Genomic DNA, 21,054 nt, shown 5'->3' on the forward strand with positions numbered 1-21,054 from the left:
CTGGACGGTCTGACTGGTCTAGAGTCGCTGGTGGCGTAGCTGAACAATCTCAGTAGCCTAGATTTGCAGCCGATCAGGCGCACCGATGCCAGGAATGTCTGAATAGCCCGGACTCGCTCCCCTGGAGTCACCGCTCCCCACCGTTCGACCAGCCTGGAGGGCTGCTTTCCCGGCCTGGGGCCACTGACGTGGAGTCGCAGGCGGTATGGTGGGATTGACAGACTGGCCTGGGGTTCCTGACAGTCCGAAGGACTGTCTTAACTGGTCTGGGGTCATTTAAGCATAGTGGAGCCCCCTCATGATCCGGTAGAAATATAGGCCAATGAGAACTATGGACACAGAAGCCAGCGGAATGCCGGGGACGCAGCAATACTGTCCGCCTGGAAATCGCGGACACGCAAGGCAAACGAGAGCTGTCTGACCTCGAGACATTGATGACACAGGTACCGCTTCGCCGCGCTGTTGACACGGTGTGTCTCGCGGTTATCAGTGCCCTGGAGGCACTTGTATTGGCCTTTTGGACCTGTCCAAAGCCCTGTGATAGCTAGGTCGAGCTTGCGGGACACCCCATGCTTCGCGGCACCGCGTCTGCCGCCTGGTGGGGCTGTGTGCCGCTGTCGCGGCCCGTGCTAACTGCTGTGATAGCCGAGTCGAAGGCGCCCAGCAGCGTCCCACCGGAGCTGGTGACTGGCTGAGCGCGTCCTCCATCGCCGCCGGGCGGGGAGCGGCCGCGTCACCTGTAGTCGGAAGGCTGTGTTTTGTAGTTATCTCGCTCTCGGTTGTGGCGCACGCTCGCGCGAGTTCCGCTGGGTCGAATAGACACTGCCTCCTTTTGTGTTGCTGGTAGGGTTTTCACGCGACTTGTTTGGTTATTTTGACCCTGCTAACTCAGGAACAGGCATCGTGCCGTGATGGTATCCATCGTGTATTTGTTGTGAACACGTCCAGTCCCTCGTTGGTAAGGGCCATTTGAACACGATATTGCGAGGATGAGGTTTGAAGTGCATTATTTTTTATGTGAATATATCCGAAACAATTAGCAGCACCTGTCTGTTCAAGACAACGCTCCTGGTTATGAACGCCTCCGCATCTGGTGGACGTCCGTTGCGCTCGTTTCGTCCATTTTCAATGGTGAATTATTCGGGCCCAGTCCATGATCAAACACTTTCGTGCGTGACTGGTCCAGACATGGCTACAAACTCGCGTGGTGGTCGCTTGGAAAGCCGGCATGGTCACATGTGGAGAGCACTTAGTTAAAAAGGCACTGCCACGCTGCGGTATCAGTTCGCGTGTATTGGAACATCAGACACCCAGCCCGGTTCATAATCATACTAACGGTCGCGGCAAAATGTTGCCAGATGCAGGACTTGTCCACGCGCACAGGGACAAACTCAGACATTCCGTCGTTCATCATACCAGTGGTCATGGTAAAATGTCTCGAGGCAGTCATTTCGTTCCTGAGTCTTCTCGCGAAAATCTCGGCCAGGTACAACGGGGATCAAACGCCCTAAACCATACCATTGCACGAGAGACTACGCAGTATGCAAGACTAGACGGAAGACTCGGAGGTCACCGCCCCTCTTCCGATCGCCTCATGCAGCACGGGCACGGGCGTGTCTGTCGAGGGGTACACGCGAACGGCGGCCACACCCTCGGCGGCCGCTGCCCGCCGACCGCCTCGCTCTCGGTGCCTGGTCCGCGGCGGTGCTCCTCCCAGGACGCCTCGGGGGCGGACAGGTCCAGAGGCCGGTCCTGAGCCGCTCCGACCGGCCGGACGGCGGCGGGGACTAACTACCCTTCGACCGGCCAGGCGGCGGCGGGGACTACTCATCGGTCGGGGAAGGCGGCGCGGGCGCGGGCGTCGGTTCCGGCCGGCGCCGCTGCAGCGCGCCCGACACCGTCTCGTACACGACGAACGTGATGGCCGTGGCCGGCACGACGCGCGTCAGGTTGGGCGCCAGGCCCTTGTAGAAGCCGCGCCAGCCCTCCTCCCTGCGACAGGGCGGGCGGCGTCACGGCATGGGGAGGGCAGAGCACGGGGAGAGCAGACTACTGGGGGAGGGGGAGGTGGGTGGAGTCACCGCTGCTCGCGGGGGATGGACCATGACACCCATCCATAGACAGGAGAGACGAAAAATGGCGGCAGAAACATATCGTGCGGAGGGGGGGGGGGGGGGCAGACTTTCCTGGAGGAGAATCAGCGCCCTTTACTCGTGACCTTTAGCTGGCCTTGGTTATGTCGCAATAATGCAGTCATCGGGTTGTTGATATGGCCGAGTGGCTTTGTTTGGCTTCTTTACTGTTTGGGGGTGCTGACAACGCACCGTTCATTTGCTTCACAGACAATGCCAGCAACGCCGGGGAGCAGGCGTTCATGCACAAGGACTTACCGGGTACATATATTAAACGGTTCGTGAATTGTACAGTGCCAACTGAAACGGTCCGCTCCCTTGAGCAGTGAGAGGTCTCGTATAAGATCGGACCGGTAGGTGATCCTAGGAGAGATCAGCAACCGAGCCCAGAACCTGTCCAGAGCTGGAGGAAGGGAGACGACACAATGCACCCCCACAACGAGCACCGTCACCTCTCCTCACCGTCCAGGAATAGGGCCCGTGGCCGTCAGTGGACCGGGGTGTGGCAGGAGGCACAAGCAAGGCCCCTTTCAGACCAGCCGCTCCACGCTCGTCGCTGGAGAAAGTGAACTTAAGGCGCCACCGGGAAGTAGGAGTCTTCGGCGAGCCCTATTCGCTGAGTAAACCTTGCCGGGAGAAGTGATATAAATGATGTCCGTAAAGCTGGCGTTTTACTGTTGTTCGAATTCAGCGTCGATGCGATTTGTACTCAGAAATCAGGGCGGAGATCAAGTTCACACATAGTTGCCCCGGGGTCACGCCTCCTCATCCCCACCCCAGTTTATGGCATGCATTGTTTTGTACGTGGCTATATACTGCAATTTTTAAAAATTTCACGCAGACACGCACATAATAAGATGGAGAGCATGCGATGCTGATTTGCGAAACGCAGAAAACCGTGTACGCTTACGAAGCGCCAACCTCGGTTTTTGGCGGCATTCTTTTCTATACGCCCCCCCCCCCCCGCATTCCGAAAACCTGCACACACCACTGGATCATGGTACAAATCTGAATCGCAGCGAGTGCGCAGATCACGAGGTGACATGCGACGGGTGCCGCACATATTCGTTCCCGGCGAATAATTGGGTACGTGCTGCGCTGACATCCGGCCGGACAGCATCAGCACCACAGCCCGGTCCGTGGGCTCCGCGCTGCCCGCGGTTGGCGCCCGGCCTTGATCGGCCGCGCTAGCATTTGGCAGCGAACGGCGATCAGCCCCCCGCCCGACGTCCCATTGTCCGTCCCAGATAGACTCGTATCACAGTCTGCTGCTACCCGGGCGGCGTCTGAACAGGGACTCGACCCACGTCAGGCGCGGAGGACTTGACTCGCGTCCGCCGGCTCTGCGGAGGACTGAACTCACGTCTGGGTCAGATGGAGAGCTCGACTCACGCCTGAGTCTGGAGGACTCGACTCACCGTCTGGGTCCGATGAAGGACTCAACCCACTTCTGCCCGATGGAGGACTCGGCTCACGTCTGGGTCCGATGAAAGGCTCGACTCACGCCAGGGTCCAATGGAGGACTCGACTCACGTCGGGGTCCGATGAAGGACTTGACTCACGTCTGGGTCCGATAAAGGACTTGTCTCACGTCTGGATCCGATGGAGGGTTTGACTCACGTCTGGGTCCGATGGGGACTCGACTCACGTCTGGGTCCGATGGAGGACTCGACTCACGTCTGGGTCCGATGGAGGACTCGACTCACGTCTGGGTCCGATGGAGCCAAGATAATCTAACAGCCAAGATAACCAGGTATAACATTCATGATGCCTGTGATGGCGAACTTTTGTTGCGGTTGGTCCCAATAAAAATTGGTCCACACTCACAATTAAATACGAATGTTCTACTAAGTATTACGTAACCATTGCACCATTCCAGAGCGTCAGTGAGGACTAGCCCACGACTGCATTCGGTTAGTAACGGTTACATTCGGTATAGCATGAGTGCGACCTGGTTCGACCAGCATGTGATCTTATGTTTGTCAATTTCATGCAAAGAGGCGGCCCATGTCCGTGGTGGCCCGTCTCACGTTCGCCCAGGGCAGGTCATGCAAGTCCCCTCCGCCGTCCGTAAATCTCATGCAGCATCAATGTCAGACTCTATGCCCTTCGATCCAGGCTTGCCTCAAGGGCGGTCACGGGGTCCAAGGAAATCCGTTAAAAAACCAAATGCACCGCAAGGGCACACAACAAACACAAATAGTGTTGACGAAAAGACCAGGACAAGCATGCTGTGGGTTCAGCATCCCGGTAAGCGTCCAGTTGCAGGATACAGGGTCCGGATCCTGAGATCTGCTTATGGGATCCGGACACGTCCACTCCAGAAACGACGACAGCCATGCGCCCCAAATGTCTGTCGGGCCGCAATCAACACCGTCATGAACTCAACATGAATCGTCAACTCACGCAATATACGCGGCCGGCAGCAGTGGTCTGCGACGCCACCTAGCCCCGCTTAAGTGAACCACGACATTCCAGGAGTCAGCTAAAGCATGCAAACGGAATGCAGTGACTTTCGGGCGAGAAGTGCAGAGGTCACATTCAGTCCAGATTTCCTGGAGACAAACAAGGCGCCTAAAACGGCAGCGAAACACCCAGCTGGCCATCTGGCGGCTGGGGCGATGAGTGCCAGCTTTCCCATCCACACGATAGCGAAGGGTGACCGGGTGGGCTGTGTGCTGCGCAGCACCATCTGGCCGCTGCTGTTTTGGTCGTACGGGGGGCGGATGTGTTGCGGAGTACACGTGGTGACGCATGTACTGCCATGTCCAGCTGCAAAAGTGTCTTGCAGAGATAATGTCCCGCACGTCCGACCTCGCCATCCGTCTGTCTTGAAACATGAGTCCTCGCGTGAGACAAATGGATCCTGGTCAGCAAGACCTGAGTCGTCCACCTATGTAAGGCCCGCGCTTCTCCGACACCCAGCTCGGATAAAATAGCAAACTTAAGCCTAAATGCATGCACTGACCTCCATATTAAATTTGTCACCTACCTTGTTTGCCCAACCTTCACTTCATCCTAAATGATCGCAACACGCCGTATCACTGAGTATGCCACGGCCGTCCAGCGCCAAGCGTCACCACTTACCTCTCTCCTCGCTCCCTCAGATCTGCGGTGCTCAGTCATGGACGAAACAACTCTAGGCCTGGCCAAGCAAATCCTGTTTGTCGGCCATCTCCTTTCTGGCAGCAAACAAGATCCAAAGCTCGGCAGGCCCCTTTATCAATCCTGTGATGGGGCCGTTTAAAGCGGACGGCTGATGAGGTGAGGCGAATTCCTATCTCAGGACAAAATCATATCGGTGGCGACCATGGAGCTCATCGTCTCAATACCCTGGTGCTCAAACTGGGATGTCAAACTTGTCCGCACTATAAGCATTTCACAATGCGCCAGGCAAGCAAAATGAACCCATCTCACGCATAGCTCCGAAGGTCCTTTGCAGGTAGTGCACCATATAGCTTTGCAAGGAGATGTGAACGGCGAAAATGGTTGAGAGCTGTGTCTGTGTGCGAGCTGGTTCAGGGTCGGGATGGGGAGGTTCAGTCGGGATGCGGGGATTCAGAGTCGGGATGCGGGGGTTCAGAATTGTCTTTATTCGTTACCTTTGGCTTACTTCCACCGGTCTGTTCATTTATCCGAAAGTCTGAGAGGGAAGCCGCTTCCTGCCACGAATCCCAAGCACTGCGAGGTTGGCACCCAATAAATGATTTGAACCCGCACTTGCCACAGGGACTCCTGCCCCGCGTTACCGCCAAACACCACGCTTAACATCGCCCACTCTACCTCCGACCGGCCTGCCCATGCCCGCCCCACGGGGTGTCCCGCTAAGCTGGCGGCTGGGATGGGGGATCTTCTGACCCCAGCCGGGCCGCGGCACCGGAAGTCCCTCAGTCCGGGTCCCGGCGAGCCAAGGACGCCGTCCCATACTGTTGCCGTCTTCCTCGCAGCTGCACTCCGTGTCAAGCGTGTAGTGTGTCCATTTACTGTCTTAGAGCTACGTTAAGTCAGGTGAACCTAGCTAACGACGGTATTGCGGTACAGAAGTAAGTAATTTCAATTACAACATGCGCAAATTGGGTGTTAAATTAAGCAATATTCCCTAGCGTTATCAGCACTCTGCATAGCTGGCAGTACCTAAGGACACTAATGCTGACTTCTAATTGGGCGGCGCACATTGAGCACGGCCCGGGCATTATGTGGCCCTGCCGAAGGTGAAGGGGCGCGGGCCGCCGTAGGGCTGGAGGAATGCGATCCCTCAGGATAACAGTCAGCCCGACCCCCACCCCCCGACCGACCCCGACCCCCACCCCTCGACCGACCCTATCGTTAGCGGCCCACCTTTTACTTCGGCCGATTTGGCGAAACCCTCAACAACCATCAACTGCCAGTTAGGGACCAAGTGCTGTCGCTTGTGGCCGGCCGTGTGTCGAGGCAGTTTGTCGCAGGATCTCCAATTTTAAACTCCGTTATGCAACTCGTCCAGGCCTGAGACGGCCCCGAACAGCGGCTGCCAGACGCGTCTACAACAAGCACCGCGTCTTCGACCAAACGGGCGGCATTCCACCCAGCCGAACTGGTTGCACAAACCATCTTCTCGGCGATTAATAAAAAAATCTGCTCATCAGGCGCTCCTCGACGCAAAGGTCACAAAAACTGGATCTATTGTTGCCGTTTCCAAGGCAGTGCAGTTATACCAAACGGCTGAGATGTTGAGCGATGGTGAATGGGCGGTATGGTTGTTGTTTATTGGTGTTTTCGGGCGCGTCGACTGCGCTGGTCATTTTGCGCCCAAGTGAATGGGCATTAAGTGAATACCTTGTTCTGCCTGATTGGTATGCTGCGTAATCACACTAAGACGAGTGCGGCGCGAATAAAAATTTCTTAAAATATGGAATTAAACACTTCGCCTAAAAGACGCGATTGACCTATCCACGTATCCCGCTCGGCCACGGACCCAGAGCGGTGGGATCACGCCCATACCCCGATTTCCCTACATCTGCGCCATGTTGTGCCACAACTCATGACTCCTCCATGGGGCATGCCTGGAGGAGCTCCACACGGCGGCGCGCCCGCGCCTCGTCGCCGAGGGGCACATTCCAAAGGTGGGTCCGACGGTCACCAGCGGCCCGATCAATAGGCGCGCGTCCCCGGGTGACGGGACCCGGGGCCGATGTTCGGCCGTCTATTCTGGTGGCGCCTGCCGCTCGCCCACCCCTGGCGCCCGGCCCAGCCCCGGCCGTCTCGTGACCCTGCCCCGTGACGTCACCGCACGGGTGAGGAGTGACGTCACCAGTCGGTGGCCTGCGGCGGGCGGTGACCGAGGACGTCCACCCGAGTCTAGGAAAGGCCAGTTCAGCCAGGGGAATGACGAGCACATCATGCAGCCGCAGATCACGGCTGCACGGACCACCCCGGCGTCACGGGAGCCGCGTCTGCGGGCTAACGTTGAGGCGCGTCAGCACCACGGCGTCGCCTGGCGCCCCCGTTGCTTGGCGCGGCATCCACCAACGACGGGCGATAACCTTGCGTAAGGCTTTCGAACTGGCAGACACATGCCATGGCGTCGGGCTCCGAGCCAGTTCTAGCTCTCGTGGGGCAGGCCGGGTCCGTGGTGCGACTTTGGAGGTGGAACCAAGACCAGGCACCGCACCCACCTTGTGGTTGGCCGCATCACAAGGCCGGTCCCAGACTTAAAATCTCCCGGGACAGAGGTGCCATATCATCATAAGACGATCATACGTCCAGTACCGCAAGGTGCATTATTCAGCAAGTGCTTGAACTACACATTTTGTACGTTATAGAATACATACAGGTACCACGTAGTTCAAAAGCTACTTTTTCTCGCACCGCACACCTGCGTTTACCTAACGTCCTGCCTGCCATGGATCTAGTCCGGTGTTATGCGCCAATGTCGTGACGCTGGCTGGTAAATCAGGTTCAAATTGCGAAGAAATACGTTGGTGCAAAATTGCCATGGTTAATAGTTTTGGAAATTGTGCCCACATTTGCTTGGGTAACAACTGCAAATATATTGATACTTAAAGGAAGACGTAACACCACGATACGCCTGTGCTGCTTTCATGGATCTTCCTCTCCATGCAGGAATATTGCAGTCGAGCTGGGTTTCACGAACGGCGATAGACCACTCTCCGGACCATTCTGCTGAGCTACGGCCGGTACATTCGCCTACAGCGCGTATCTGGTTCCGTGTTTCCGTCTGCCGGATCGCTTACATTTCATATAAACGCCTAAAAGCGTCCCAGAACGGACGGGGCCTAGGAATGCGTGCAACTGCGCACACCGACCCACACTAGCCCCGGCTACCGTCCGTTTTCTCCCGCGTCAGAAGCCGATAGTCTTGTCTCGCTGCGACACGGAGTTGGGAGATGCCGACGCGTTTTCGACTCGTCTTGTTCAGCTTTTCCGTACTTTGACAATGCTACGTTTTCCATTCGGGTCGAATGTGAAGGCGACATGGTGGGACCCTGCGACTGCTTGCACGAAAACACCAAATAGCTCGTACAAAACACGGCTTTCGTGTAGTTACGCTCCTTGATGCTGAAGATCAAACAAACCTGAGACCAATGGTTGCCAAGATATTGGCTTCCAAAAAATCTTAACAAACGTGCTAGGCCCATCACGCTGAACATTTCCCGAAATTTCGAATTTTGTTTTCCGAAATTCCCGAAAAAGGAGATTCACTCGACCTACGGCCCCGAATTCACCCAATCGACCCACCGCCTACGACGTCAGTAACGCCGTTAATTTGCACCAGCGCCCAACGTGGAACCGCCACGTCAAAAATTACATTTCAAGAGCGGTTCACGTCTGCTAAGGTTTGGAGCTAAAATGTTCTGCGGGTTCCGTCTATACTTGCTAAGATGGCCCGAGCCCACCGAAGTAGCCACCACCGTTCGTTCTCCGACCAAACCCCTCCACTCCAGCACGTCCACGTCACGACAGTGGGGACGGTTTTGGCGGTCATCAGTGTTCCTCCTTCCTCCGTTTTGGCGCCGCGAAAACAGTCTCAGCGGTCATCCAGCAGCGATATCGCGGTCTACTCGGCGACGACGCCCGCCGGACGGCGATCTGGCATCGCTCGGTCGTCACCCCCTCCCACCCCCCCCCCCCCCGTGTCCCTGCCGTCGCCTGATCCTGCCCGTGACCCCGGCGTCGCTCGGTCGTCACCCCCTCCCCCCCCCCCGTGTTTCTGCCGTCGCCTGATCCTGCCCGTGAGCCCAGCGTCGCTCGACCCTGTGACCCGGGCCGCTCGGCCGCTCGACTGTCCGGCGCCGACCGCAGCTCCGGCAGCCGCCGCCGCCTCCGCCCGTCCGGCCTCGCCGACACACCGACACACACACCCACTTAAAACGAGTATATTTGGAGTGCGACGCGGTCCGACGTACACCGGTCGGCCGCCATCGACCCAGCGGCACCACAGGGCCGCCCCTACAGCTAGCACAGCCAGGGTCGGCAACGCGCGCGCTCGCCGTGCCGATCACAGACAGATGGGAGCCGCGGGCGGCGGCGGCGGGCGGCCATCGGAGGCGGGCAGCGGCGGCGGCTCCGTCTTCAGCCGGCAGCCGGCGGGCCGGCGGCTCCCGTGCGCGTGTGTGTGTGGGTGGGTAGGTGAGGCGGAGGCAGTGTCGGCGCCGGCGTCCGGCGTCGTCAGCTGCCGGCGCCGCTCGTCATGAGCTCGTACACGAGGAACACGCAGCAGATGTTGGGCGTCACGTGGCACAGGTACGGCGTGAGGCCCTTGTACAGTCCGCGCACGCCCTCGTACCTCAGCACGCGCCGGATCACGTCCATAGAGCCGGCGTACTCGACGTGGTGGTCCTGCAGCCGGGCGCGCACCACCTGGTACGGGTACGTCACGCACGCCGCGAAGAGCTTCGAGAGCGCCGCAAACTGAAGATACTCCAGAGTCGACTGAAACGCGGCGGCAGGGTCAGAGTCAGCCTGCTACCGGAGCCGGGAAGGGGCGGGGGGGGGGGGGGGGGGTCAAGTCAACACACTGTCGCGACGCAGAAGCGCAGCTGGGTGTCGTTAAGCGCCGGGCAGATGTAAACGTTGTGTCCCGGCAGACAGCAGAGCCACAGCGCTCCCTGCCGCGGCGTCGCAGGCGCGGGGCGGCGGCGGAGAGCCGGGGACGAGGACCGTGCCGACCGCAGCTTGAGAAAAACCGAGACAGGAGAGGTCGCGGCAAGGGGATTCGGGTCTGGCAGAGGGCGGCCAGGGAAGCTGATCGATCGGGCGGCATTAGATCAGGCTAGCGGAACGGAAAGGAGCCATGGGGATCGTCGGTAATGATCAACGCCCATGCTCTAGTAGCACTGGTAGCAGAACGGCAGCAAAAACGGCGCAAAGGCTCCGCGGGTGGATACGGCTGGGCAGGGCAGCGCCAGTACAGTCAGATCGTGTACTGTACTCGGCAGTACCTTCCAGTACTCGGCAGCACCAGAGGCCTGTCGAGTCACGCATGGACTCGCCAACAACTGCTGACCGGCGGGCGACTCAAGAATGACCGGGCCTGCCATCGCCGAGCCGGCACCTGCCGCCGCCGGTCAGCCGCTATCTCTGCTGACGTCAGGCAGACGACAGCCGGCCTGGCCAGCCGGGGCCAGCGCGTCTCCGGACGGGTGCAAGTACCGAGAAGGTCTGCGCCGCGCCGGCGATCGGTGCTCGTTCGACCCACGGCAAGAGCCGCATCAACTGCGCAGCGACTGCACGCGCTGTTATCTGACGCGCTCACCAAAGGGCTTAGCTATGCACATAACCGCGCTCCAAATCAATGCCAGCCCGATATTACCGCTCCCGGGTTTTCCACCGGTAATAGGATTATCAGGAGGTCGCAGTGTTTGCTGCCATCGTTTAATCGCCGCCCCAAAATTAATTTTCAAGCGCGAAACGACTGCATGAAGCGGCATGCCATGGCTGCATGGCATTGCACCATCCGACCTCATGCCACTGCATGCAATAATGGCGGATTTTACAGCGGGCCACGGACGGGTACGAGTGCCGAGGTCTCATACGGAGCTGACTTCTAGCACTACGTTGCTGCTCAGCCGCACATCGGTCCCTGCGGCATCGGCCAGGGCCGACCGCCGCGTACCCCACGCACTATTGCGTCATGATGTGCGTAGCGGCGCTGCGCCACGCGGCCTAGTTCAAGCCATGGCACCGGCTCGCGGCGCGCGGCTCGGAGCGCGGCTCTGGCCGGGCGCGGACGCCCTGCTGTTGCCAGGCGGGGCCGGCCGCCAGTCTTGGGGTAGGGGCGGGGGGGAGGGGCAGGCAGAGGGCCGGGAGGCGGAGGCTCGTCGCACTGCCGCCTGAGAGCGGTACGGGCGCGGCCGCCGCCGTCGCCGTCAGAGCCACATGTGCACCACGCCGCCGACTGGGTGGAGTGTAAAACATGCCGACAGGGAACTACTTCACACAGCTTTTTTAGTCAAGTTCAGTGACATTTCGTGTCCAGCAATTCCGCACCCGCGGCGTTAAGGCAGGAGTGCCAGCTCGCGGCTATGGAAATCACAAAGGAAAACGCAGTCTAGGGTCACCATACCGGCCTCGCGTAAATTATTAACAAAGACTGACGCCGTCCGACAACATTCCGGGGCGTATTTCTCGCTGCCATTAATTTCGGCTGAAGTATTCTGCGACTAGCATCAGACTGCTGCTGCTCAGACTGAGTAAACAAATACCTGCATGCCACATGCCATATTCCCAGAACGAGCGTGCAATTATGATACCCGACAGCAGCTTTCCGGCCCCAAAACAAACCCGGAGACCCGGACTTTCGAGATGATGCGCGCTAGCTAGCGTGCCCGCGTATACTTTTAAATTTTGTATATTACATGGCGTCAAGAAAAACGCTCCTGAAACAAATACACAGAAACTTGTCCGTTTTCACGATTGTACGGCAGGCTCGGTGGGCCCGCTCCCCGTTACGATCAGTCGCTTTCACGCATCATCATCCATAACACAGAATGCCCTCCTGTGCAGCAGCAGCAGCAGCAGCAGCAGCAGCAGCAGCAGCAGCAGCAGCAGCAGCAGCAGCAGCAGCAGCAGCAGCAGCAGCAGCAGCAGCAGCAGCAGCAGCAAGCAGCAGCAGCAGCAGCAGCAGCAGCAGCAGCAGCAGCAGCAGCATGCTGTCCTCACTGCCTACTGATCACCGGTTCACGGCCATGTCCCCGGCAGCAGCCCCGGGACTTGCCTTGCCCTTCCGACGGCATAACAGCAGGCGATACCGGAGCCCGCCGGTTTACGCCGCCCCCGGCAGCCGCCGCCGCCTCGTTACGGCCACCCTGGCCGCGATTGCGTCAGACGCGGCCAGGCGCGATCACGTGACCTCGGTCGCGGCCTTCTGATTGGCGGAGGCGAGAACACACCCCGGCGGCGGCGCTCGACGGCGGAGCGACAACGGCGGGCGAGAAAGTTACGGGGGTCGGAGCGATCAAACGCATTTTAAATCTTGTTTTTTTGGAGAGGGGTTGGGGGCCCTTGAACCAACTAAATGCTTTTCGACTCCAGCAGAAGCAGAACTGAGGAAACAATGTTATTTGGCACTTATTCGTTCGGGTGACCACGTATAACGTCATTGATTTTTGAGTTAGCACCATTATGTGGTATAAGCTTTCCATAATCCACAGAAAACCGCCGTTCCAGCGTTCAAAACGCTCCTTAAAAAAAGACGCTGCGGCATGAAGAGAAGGGCAAAGCACTGGAGGCAGGAACGCTGCCGTACAATCGATACATGTGACGTTCTACGCATTAAGTTCGAAATGCTTTTCATATGTGGAGCCAGTCAAGTTGAACCTACCTTTAAAAAAATATTAACCAGCTATTTTTATACGCACTCATCCACAGCAATGGCTTGTACAATACATGTAGATGAGACAGCGCATTCAAAACAAATAGGCGTGTCATTTCCGGGCTGATACATTACGCAGATGGTGATCGGTAGGACTGGCTCACATTCAACCTCCTGAGAGTGATCGGAAGGTCTCCCCTATCATACGCTCCATGCCCAGAATGTAAGCGGCTGCTGGGCTTGCTATGCACAGCTGTGACGCCTTATGATGCGGCGTATGTCGGCCTACCGCGCATCCAGTGGACCAACTGAACGATATCCTGCGTTCCCCTCTGACGCAGGAAATCCCCACATGGCCCTATGCAGGGCACGAGCCAATGTCAGCCGCAACAATTAACGGTCCGGGGCCTGCGGGGCCAAAGCCGGAGGTGCTCCTGCCACTTCCCAGACCGGCGCCCGGGCCGCGCGTGCGCCCGCTCCTCGCCGGGGCTCCGAGGCCACGGCCGCCGCCTGTTCCGGGGGCGGGCGGTCGACCGCGACAGGTGGAAACTTCCCGACACAGCCGGCCTCGGCCGCTGACGTCACGCGCGCACACCCCCGGCGCCGGCCAATCGGCGTGGCCCACTCACCAGCTTGGCATCGATCGTCTTGCCGCGCCGCCGGTTGTAGACGGACTTGAGCTCCTCGTACACCATGAACTGCAGTGCTCCGTGCGACACGCCCCACACGCCCGGGATGAACCCCTGCAACGTACACCCGGTCACGCCGTGCCGCACCACGAAACACTGCCACGCCGCTTCCCACACCACGGCCAAGAAATGCTGAAACCGACACAACTGCCTCCCTCAAACACCGTCACATAGGGGGTCTGGAGCGGATTTCCCACGAAGCCGCACGATGGACCACATGCAGACACCAGAACACACAGGCGAAGGACAAAGTCGCCAGTGCAAACGGAGCAAAGAAGACATCGATTTGTATGAACATTTCACTAACGTGAAATTTTGCTTGCATCACACACTCATATTCGCAAGACGGGCTTTCAAACACCTGTTTTTGTATGCCGCCGTTAAGCAGCAGTTCGAAATCCTACGTCAGTTCCTAAATGATTCCGTTCCCCACCCGGTAGATATGACCGGCCGATTAGCTAAGACGCGCATTACCACCGAAGTAGTGCTTGCAAGAGCCCCTATGACCACCCAATTAGCAAGCGGACCATTTCCCGCCAACGACTTCCATTCACACATAACGCAATCGTCTCCATCCGTCAAACGCAGAGGCATTACGTAACGCACCATATCTCAGCGCGCCAGGGCCTTCCCGGCCGCGGCGTCAGGGCGCCGTCAGCACGCGACCGACCCGTGGAGCCCGGACGGCCCACCTACGCGGGTCAATGTCGTCCTGACCCGCTGCCGCGTCGGCTGACCTTTGGCATGCCCCCATCAGTGCAGTCATCTGGGACGGTCAATACGGTTCCGGCCTAACCGCGCCAGCTGTTGGCGTCAACAGAGCCTGCCGCCACGCCGGTCGGCCTCTGGCAGGCCGCCACCTGTGCCGTGACCTGGGCAAGTCGATACCGCTCCCGCCCGAGTTCGCCGCGGTCAACAGCCCCCGGGCTGGCCCGGCGGGCACCCACCTTGTAGAGGCCGCGCACGCCCTCGTGCCGGTACGTCTTGCGGAAGGCGTCGATCATGCCGCCATACTTCTTGCTCTCGGGCAGGCTGGCGGCGTCGGACGAGTACTGCAGACACAGCCTGCAGGGATAGGGGGAGGGGAGGGGCGTGACACGCGGCTCGGGCGGACGTGACGCCGTGCAGTTTCCTGAACGCCGGTGTAACGATCGGCCCGTTCGCCGAGCCATGACCCATGCCGTTGCTTGAGGACACAGCGATGGCGTCAACACAGCCACGAATGCCATTGTCGAGTTATTTATCGACTTATGTATCTCGAGAAATGCCACGAAACAGATAACCCGAGAAACAATGTTGCCCGACACCAAATCTAAGGAGCCCGAAAAGCGCCGAGCTCACGTTCGATGTAGGTCACACCTAGCATGGCAGCTTGCGATCGGCAGCGGTGATATAATGCAGCTATTCTGTTTGCTACACCAGCATACGTAAAGAACTGGCCCTTTCTGAGAGATCGCACGACTCGTACGGGGTATTGCCGTCTAACGACAGACACCTCGAACAGGGAAAAACGACCAGGAGAAGGCTTTAACGCGGGGAAACCTAACTACCCAAACTGACTTCATCACAGATCTGCCAACCGCTGACAGATAATCGCGGCGTAAGGCTCCGTCCACGCCACCTGCCGTCTGATCGGAGGTGACCGAGTCGCTACTGACCTGGTCTTTACCACCCAAATGGGGTTGGTCAGCGCCAGGGTAGCGATGCCGGCCTGGGAGGCGGCCAGCATGTGGCGCGGTGCGCCCAGGTCGCGCCGAGAGTCGCCCTCCTGCATGTACGACTTGATGGAGCCGTAGCTGGGGAGGGTGCGCGGTCAGAGGCGGCGGGCTGCTCCGGCGCAGGCGGCACCACAGGGACACTTCAAGTTCCGAATAGGCCGTCATCGGCTGACTAACGTTAAGTGAATACCTCTACCGGTAGAGTGGATGCTTACATATGAGGCATACGAAATACACATACGACTGACGGCGGTGCCATCTTAAGCGTTCGTAAAAAAACTATCAAAGAACAACATTTGACAACATGCTGCAACGACATTTGGTGAGCCGTGCTCCAAGTTCACCATATCGAGAGCTGAGAAGCACGCACAACAAAATACATTGAACAACAGACTTTCAAAAACACAAGCATTAGCTTTTCAGCGTTGTAAGCGAGCTTCATTTTTGTGGTCTTGAGTTCGTACTGGGGACACAGGTAATAACATTGGAAGCAGGTAACATTTGGGAATTAATTGAAAACACAGGTAATAACATCAGAGACTACACCAAGCTCCATCCACGTCCAAAAGTGTGCGCTGCACCTCCTTTACGCAAACGGTCGACTCACAAGAGGAAGTAAAGGCCCCAGGCGGAGCCGGCGCCCCACACGTTGGGCGTCACGCCCCGGTACAGGCCCCGCACACCCTCCGAGCTGAAGATCGTGCCGAACGCGTTCAGCATGCCATTGTAGTGCGGTCGAGATCGGATGACGCCATCGTCAACTGGAACGGGTCGGGCAGTGAGTCCGCCGTCGGCAGCGGCCCGCGCACACACCGGTGCACACATTCGCTAATCGGCGGTTGCGTCGCCTCCGAACAGGTCAACTCGACTGGGCAAAGGATTGGAAATGTGGTTCTCGCGGACACATATTTCGATGGTCCTAGATTCGGTTTCACATCAATAACCAGTGCGCTCAGACGCCTGGCACCGTTATTTTCGGCGCCAAGCTTCGTTTTAAGGCCACGAAATGGGGAACGTTCGCACAAATAGGGTCTCCAGCAGCCAATCTTTATGGGAAAATGCACAAATCACGGCATTTGCAAGGAATACGGAACATGCAACTATTTTCGTCGAGCTGCCTGGTTTTAATTTAAAAAAATATATTTTCGTGCTAGTCCCATAAGCTTAAAAAATCATCTATCCGCCTTTTCACCACAAACCCAAACATATGTTACGCAACGATTCAAAATTTGAAAAAACTAACGTAGTGGATACAACTCATGCTACAAGAGCATTATATGATTTGCATACCTGGGCAAATGTTTATTAAGCCAAAAGTTAGCGTCGTGTAATGACCGTATTGGAGACATGTGCACAGCAAAAGCTCGTGAGATTCGTCCGAAAAGGGTCTCAAGAAAAGGCATGCATAGGTCCATATTCGGGAAGGTTTCTGCTGGATAACGTCCACAAAAGAAAAATGAGGGTACGGGTACCGGGACGTGCAGTGGGGAAGGTTTGCAAAATAGCATGCCATTGGAAAGCGTTCGTGCAAAAAATGGTCGTCCGTGCATCACGTTACACATGGCGGGGGGGGGGGGGGGGGGTGGAGTTTTAGCGACGTACAACTGAACCGTAACAAGGGATGGAGGGGATTGGAACAGCGCACGTTACCCTCAGTTGCGGTTGCAAATCGTACTGAAACCCTTGAGCAAATATTTTTAACAGGGTAGCCAGGACGGGAGCTTGACCAGCTCCCATAACCAGGACATGACCAGGGGAGGGGAAATAGCCAAAAATGTGTAGTGTTATTCATGGATCTCAAGAGCTAGGGGAGCTAGACACACCAAATGCATAGGGTGTGTTGGTCTGTATATGAACTCCCTAAGGTCAAAGTTTGAGGTTCTTAAATCATGACCTTCAGGTCAAATAAGGTCAAACCAGGACAAATTCCAGGTTGATCTCCAAAGGGTCCCTGGAGCCTAGACAACTGTTCTAAACAAAGGTTCACATGCTCACCTAAGGTCAGTAACCTAGTTTGACCTTTTGAGATCATGATGACCAAAATCACACAAGACCGCTTTGAGTTTCGCATTTGGATAAGTGACATAGATTACGCGAGGCAGTATTTTCCTAAAAAAATGCTGACCTGGGTCATTTAAGGTCAGTGACATATTCTGACCTTTAAGACATCTGTGGAAGGTGTATAATGCGGTTCCTGTTATCAACAACTTCAACATGAGCATCAGAAACTACCCCATACAAGCCCTGGAGTAATAAAGCACATTGATTTTGACCTTGGTCTGACCTTCATACCTGACCTTAGTCGATGTAATTTGTTCATTAAATTGTTGTGTTGACTACAAAAGTATCTCAGAGATGTATGGATTCGTCTAACATCCCATTCTTACATCAGATTGAATGCTTCCCTAGAAATTGACTTTGCTGAAACCATGGCCTAGCTTTGACCTGCCATAGGTTAGCAACTTTACAAGTACAGCTAAAGTTTTGATGCCAGATGATTCGCTATGAAATTGTATACAGCTATGCAAAATTTGGCCAGGCTATGTCATGGCGTTCAGACACCATCCGGGAAAAAAACCTTTGGGGATCAATTTGACCCCCACCAGAGCGCACATTAAAGCACAAATTTCATGTTAGAAACACTGCTTGATAGATGCCAGCATCATAGAAAGCTAACTATGAATAAGCTGCATTTGCATGGAGAATGCTCATTGCAGAGAGATATTGCTAGAGATTTAAATGTTACCTTATCCCTTAACAATACACTCCTGCAGATTGTTTATGTCATGAAGAGTAATTGACAGCAGGCAGGAAATTTGTTTGCTTGAACATAATTATATTAATAGAGGCTGGGCTTGAGGAGGCTGGGCTTGAGAAGGTTTTCATTCAATTTTCTGTTCAATGAGCAGAACATAAAAGTTATACATCTTCAACCATGGAACCTTACCAACACCCAAAAGGCTGCAATTTTTGCTAGTTGCCTGCAGCACTAACATTACAGCCCCCAGCATTTTAGTTGGCCTAAAATGCTGGTGCTGGTCTCATAATGCAAGTACTCCCAGGTGGTACCTGACTCTCAATGACTAATGACTATGTGGCCAGGATTTTGGGGAAAGAGTGCAGCATGAAGTCTGAATTCCTGACAAGAAATATGGCATATCAAGTATCAGTGTGTCACAGCTTTCTGCACATCTAACACAATCATATTTTTGGCATGCACAGCTCAGCCATTCTAAGAGATCAGGATTGGGCCACCTCCGGCCTACATAACTGATAAACCTATTTTCTTATTATCCATTACAGATGCTAATAGGTGTTGTTCATGCAAAAAATGCACCATTGATGATCAAATATACCTATAGCAATTCATCAGTACTACAGCTTGAATATGAGACCAGGCTTCCAGCTTTCTAGGATGGCACTAGCATTATCAATGCTGATGCTGATCAGAATTTCCAAATAGTTTTTACAACAGGGTGTTGGATACTACAGTGCTACAAGCTGCTGTTAATACAACAGTAAGTGACCAAGCCATAGGGCACATACCACTATGCTTTGAGGATACAGTAGCATCATGACATCAACATAAAGCTAATTCCATTCAAACACTAGTCAAACAGATTCTCACCTGCAAATCTTATTTTGATGAGATCCAGTGGATGAAGAATTAATGTTGAGGCAACTCCACCTGCCATCCCAGCCAACAAATGTTCATATCGGAGGGATGACAACAAACTTCTTCGAACAGGAGCCGACTTCTGTGCCTGAGCGGAAGTTCTTTCTGACATGTTGAAAAGCTAAACACCTGCAAAACTATATCACAGACTGTAGAAAGTACTCTACTTGTAGCTTGAATTAATGCAATTTATCATGAACTACCACTAGACGTAGCTTTCAGGCAGATAGTATTGCAAGGCATAGGGTGTGCAGCAGAGAAACGAGTCTTCAATTCCATCTTCACGGCTCCGAACAGCACCAGATGGCAGCTTTCTTTGACTGTGACGAGCGCTAAAAATCGTTTAGTGCGTCAATGACCGCCAAATGTTATTTCTAGACCGGGCTCTATGAGGTGAAAGAAGTCGTGCTTGTAAAAGTGAGCGCAGTGCACCAAGCCGCAGGCCTCCCGCACCACACCCGGGGACGCCCAACACGCGACTGAGGGAGCAACTGTCGACAGCCACCACTCCTCGTCTTCAAACCGCCAAAGCTGACTGCAAAAATCAGCTGACAGTAATCAGCTGGCTTTCCCTAATTCACTGCACCCTTTTGCTGTTGTCAGCGAGTTGCATTTTTTATCGTGCTTGTGATGTTCTCCGTTGTTTATCAAACAAAAAGAAACATTGCAGAACACCCATGGTGTTGTAAGTTGAAATCATGAGGCTGATTACCGCGGGCGAGTTTTTTTTTTAAAACTTGACTTGGGTTCAATGATCTTACCATTTGAACACCCATCTGGCCGTAGATGTTGGTACGTTGACACTTGAAATCACCATAACGTTTACCGTAAACACCCTGACTCCACCAGTGGCAAAGCCAAGGGGGCGTTTGGTGCCACGCCCCCCTCCCCCCCCCCCGTCATGGAGTTGGCTGGGATCCGGCAGGAGAGTTGGATTGGCGGGGAGCACGTGGGCTTGAGGCCGTAGTACTTTTTGGATACCTAGTGCTAAGTTCAGACGCCCATGGAACTTCTAAAGCATGACGCAGGTCCTCAAGGCGTTAAAATTGGATAATGGGCTTGAAAAGATGTCGATTTTGAGGACCGGGACCCTCTCAGCGTACATACCGACGCCTGGCTGACGCCGGGACCGCGTCGGATCGTCGACTCATGGTCGGTGCTGACACGTGAATTTCGGTTTGACGTCGGCCTGACGCCGGAGACATATATATATATATATATATATATATATATATATATATATATATATATATATGTAAGATATCTTCCCGACGTCGACGATATAACACCTAGCTGAAATATGCCAGGCATCGGGAATCCGACATCAGCTATACGCCTCCCCGTCGTCGGCCCGTTTTAGGCCATCCGACATAGGCACGACATCGGTCACGCGACATCTTCTCGACATTCAGCAGGCATCATTTATCCGACGCCGGCTTTACATCTAACCGACGCTGACCAAACCGCAGGCAATAACCCTAGATCCTCTAGACGTGGGGCCGGTGCCGATTCTGCGACACCGGACGCACATCGATGGAACGTAAGACCAAATTGACAAAACCAGCTTAGAGAATTGCCACAAATAGGTCCACAGATATGTGGGGCACGAGGGTAACCATTCTGGGTTATTTCTCTCCCGTCAACGTTCATAGGCCCAGAGCTAAATTTTCAGGAAGTTGAAGAGACGACCAGACATTAAGCGTCGCACGCGCGATGCAGACTCCACCATTGGCCATTTTAATGCTGCTTGCATCGGCCCGCGAAACTCCGCCATAAACTAACGCGGTCGCTCCTGGCTGGTCCTTTCGGCCAACGCGGACCACGCCCGCATCGAAGCCCGTCCGCTCAGCACCCGCGCCGTCTCGTCGTCGGTGATGTGCTGGCCCGCGGAGGCCCGCAGATGGCCTCTCTAGAGACCTGGTCCGGAAAAAGTCTCCAAAGATCTGGTCCGGAGATATCCTCTCCAGAGAAAGCCTCCGCGCGCAATGCCCGTGATGATTTTCTTTGGGCAATGGCTATACTCGGT

The 21,054-nt window shown here is 55.5% G+C and overlaps 1 protein-coding gene across 1 annotated transcript; it reads right to left on the reverse strand.

Annotated features, from left to right (window-relative positions):
• Positions 1-1,663: 1,663 nt before the first annotated feature.
• On the reverse strand, positions 1,664-19,502 carry LOC119101709 (mitochondrial folate transporter/carrier). The gene is made up of 7 exons (XM_037225125.1): positions 18,981-19,502; positions 15,960-16,113; positions 15,293-15,430; positions 14,582-14,699; positions 13,575-13,688; positions 9,919-10,064; positions 1,664-1,992 (listed from the first exon to the last, which is right to left on the reverse strand). Exons 1-7 carry the CDS (start codon positions 19,138-19,140, stop codon positions 1,824-1,826), a joined length of 999 nt encoding a protein of 332 aa, XP_037081020.1. The 5' UTR covers positions 19,141-19,502; the 3' UTR covers positions 1,664-1,823.
• Between the last annotated feature and the right edge of the window lie 1,552 nt (positions 19,503-21,054).

This window comes from Pollicipes pollicipes, unplaced genomic scaffold, assembly GCF_011947565.3.
Source record: "Pollicipes pollicipes isolate AB1234 unplaced genomic scaffold, Ppol_2.1 Scaffold_4881;HRSCAF=5763_pilon_pilon_pilon, whole genome shotgun sequence".
Taxonomy (NCBI): domain Eukaryota; kingdom Metazoa; phylum Arthropoda; class Thecostraca; order Pollicipedomorpha; family Pollicipedidae; genus Pollicipes; species Pollicipes pollicipes.